A 1,777-nucleotide genomic window follows, 5' to 3' on the forward strand; every position below is an offset into this window, starting at 1 on the left:
CTGTTGTTCAGCATCTTAGCTATGGAGGGCAGTGTCACTGGCCCTCATACGTGGGATCCAAACCGGGGCCCTCTGGCATCCCAAGCCAGTTCTTAACCAACGCGCCACTTGGCCGGCCCACCCATTGTTAAATTTAATTGCATGCTTTTACATAGGGGAATGGAGGGAGCACTCTGTTTTATTTGTTGTCCCTTTTAATTCTTATAACCTCCCCGCTCCCTCCTCCTCCCATGAATTAGCGTAGTTTTTCTGTTTAACAGATGAGAAATCCAAGAGAGGTTAAGTAGCTTTCGCAAAATCACGTAGTCGGTGTTTGAACTTGCTTCTAATTCCAAACTTATAAAATTTAATTTTTATAAACAAAATAAATTATAAAATTATTAAAAGGTTCAGAAATGGAAAGTCTTCTTTCCCCAGTGCTCCATCCCTGAGATTATCACCGTTTTTAGTTTGGTGTATTTTTCCAGGCTTTCTTTTTCATACTTGCACATGTACACATAAACATCCAGACAAACATATTTAGAAATGTGATAGTGTGTGAGTACATACCATGCTCTATCTTGCTTTTGTCACTTAAAAAATTATCTGGATTATCTTTACATGTTAGTCCATCATAGATTAATTATATTAGTTGTAATAGCTGCATTATTACATTCCAGCAAAGCCTGTGGTTTTTATTTCTTTTTACTCTTTTTGTCTTCATACTCCATTTCCCATCGCCTCCCCTCTGTAGGCAGCTATTCCAGAACTAAATTTTGATGGAAGGTATAAACAAAGCTGAGAAAGGCACAGATTTAGCTCTGGAACACATCTGTCCAACTTGATCACCTCCAGGCCAAGTTGGCTCTCCTTCTCTGTGCTTCAACACTCTGGTTTACTTTCTCATCTCAGTCAATAGCCTTTGATAGGAGTTGGCAAACAGTGGCCTATGGCCAAAGTCGGTCTACTGTCGGTGTTGGTGAACAAAGTTTTATTAAAACACAGCTATGCTTATTTGTAGCTATTCTATGGCAGTTTTTACACTACAGTGGCTAAGTTGAGTTGAGACAGAGACCATATGGCCTGCAAAGCCTTAAATATTTACTGTCTGGCCCTTTACAGAATAAATTTGCTGACCCCTGGTCTAAGCTCTTTTCTTTTTTTGCCGATTCTTGTACCTATCCAGGTACATCACTGCTGCTGAATACTTTTTTGTCAAATTATAAAGGAATACAGGTATGGGAAATATGGTAATGAAGAACCCTGTCTGTAAAATGAGGCATAGGTAATTTGTAGATGTGTTCCGGTTCTATAGGTAGACCACTTAACAATAAGACTCAACTGATCTTAATTTTCATCTTATTTTTGTACCTGTTCCTGATCCCTCCCTGGTTGAATTAATTGCTCTCTTAGTGTATATATCACATTTATAAAACCTGTGCATTTTATTATAGGTATTTGCTTATAAATATATTTCTACCACCATATGAACTCCTTAGAGTTAAGAAAACGGTTTCAGTTTAAGAAAACAGTGCCTTATGTGAATATTTTTAAGAAAATAAATGTTAAAATATTAATTCTAGGTTATTTTAATGTAATATTTGTTCTTTTAAAAAATTACTGGGGGGGCCGGCCGAGTAGCGCGATGGTTAAGAACTGGCTTGGGAGGCCAGAGGGCTGTGGTTCGGATCCCACATATGAGGGCCAGTGACACTGCCCTCCACAGCTAAGATGCTGAACAACAGCTTGACCTGGAGCTGGGGTGCAGCCACTGCTACAGTGGGTTGCCATGGGCTAC

The 1,777-nt window shown here is 39.2% G+C and overlaps 1 protein-coding gene across 1 annotated transcript in view; it reads left to right on the top strand.

The window, feature by feature from the left end:
• Positions 1-1,777, top strand: part of NEK1 (NIMA related kinase 1) — a 143,336-nt gene that overhangs the window by 17,574 nt on the left and 123,985 nt on the right. The window contains exon 5 of the mRNA XM_019665497.1: positions 1,166-1,215. Coding sequence (XP_019521042.1) covers positions 1,166-1,215 — 50 coding nt within the window. The remainder of the gene's footprint in view (positions 1-1,165; positions 1,216-1,777) is intronic.

This window comes from Hipposideros armiger, unplaced genomic scaffold (genome assembly GCF_001890085.2).
Source record: "Hipposideros armiger isolate ML-2016 unplaced genomic scaffold, ASM189008v1 scaffold_444, whole genome shotgun sequence".
Lineage (NCBI taxonomy): Eukaryota > Metazoa > Chordata > Mammalia > Chiroptera > Hipposideridae > Hipposideros > Hipposideros armiger.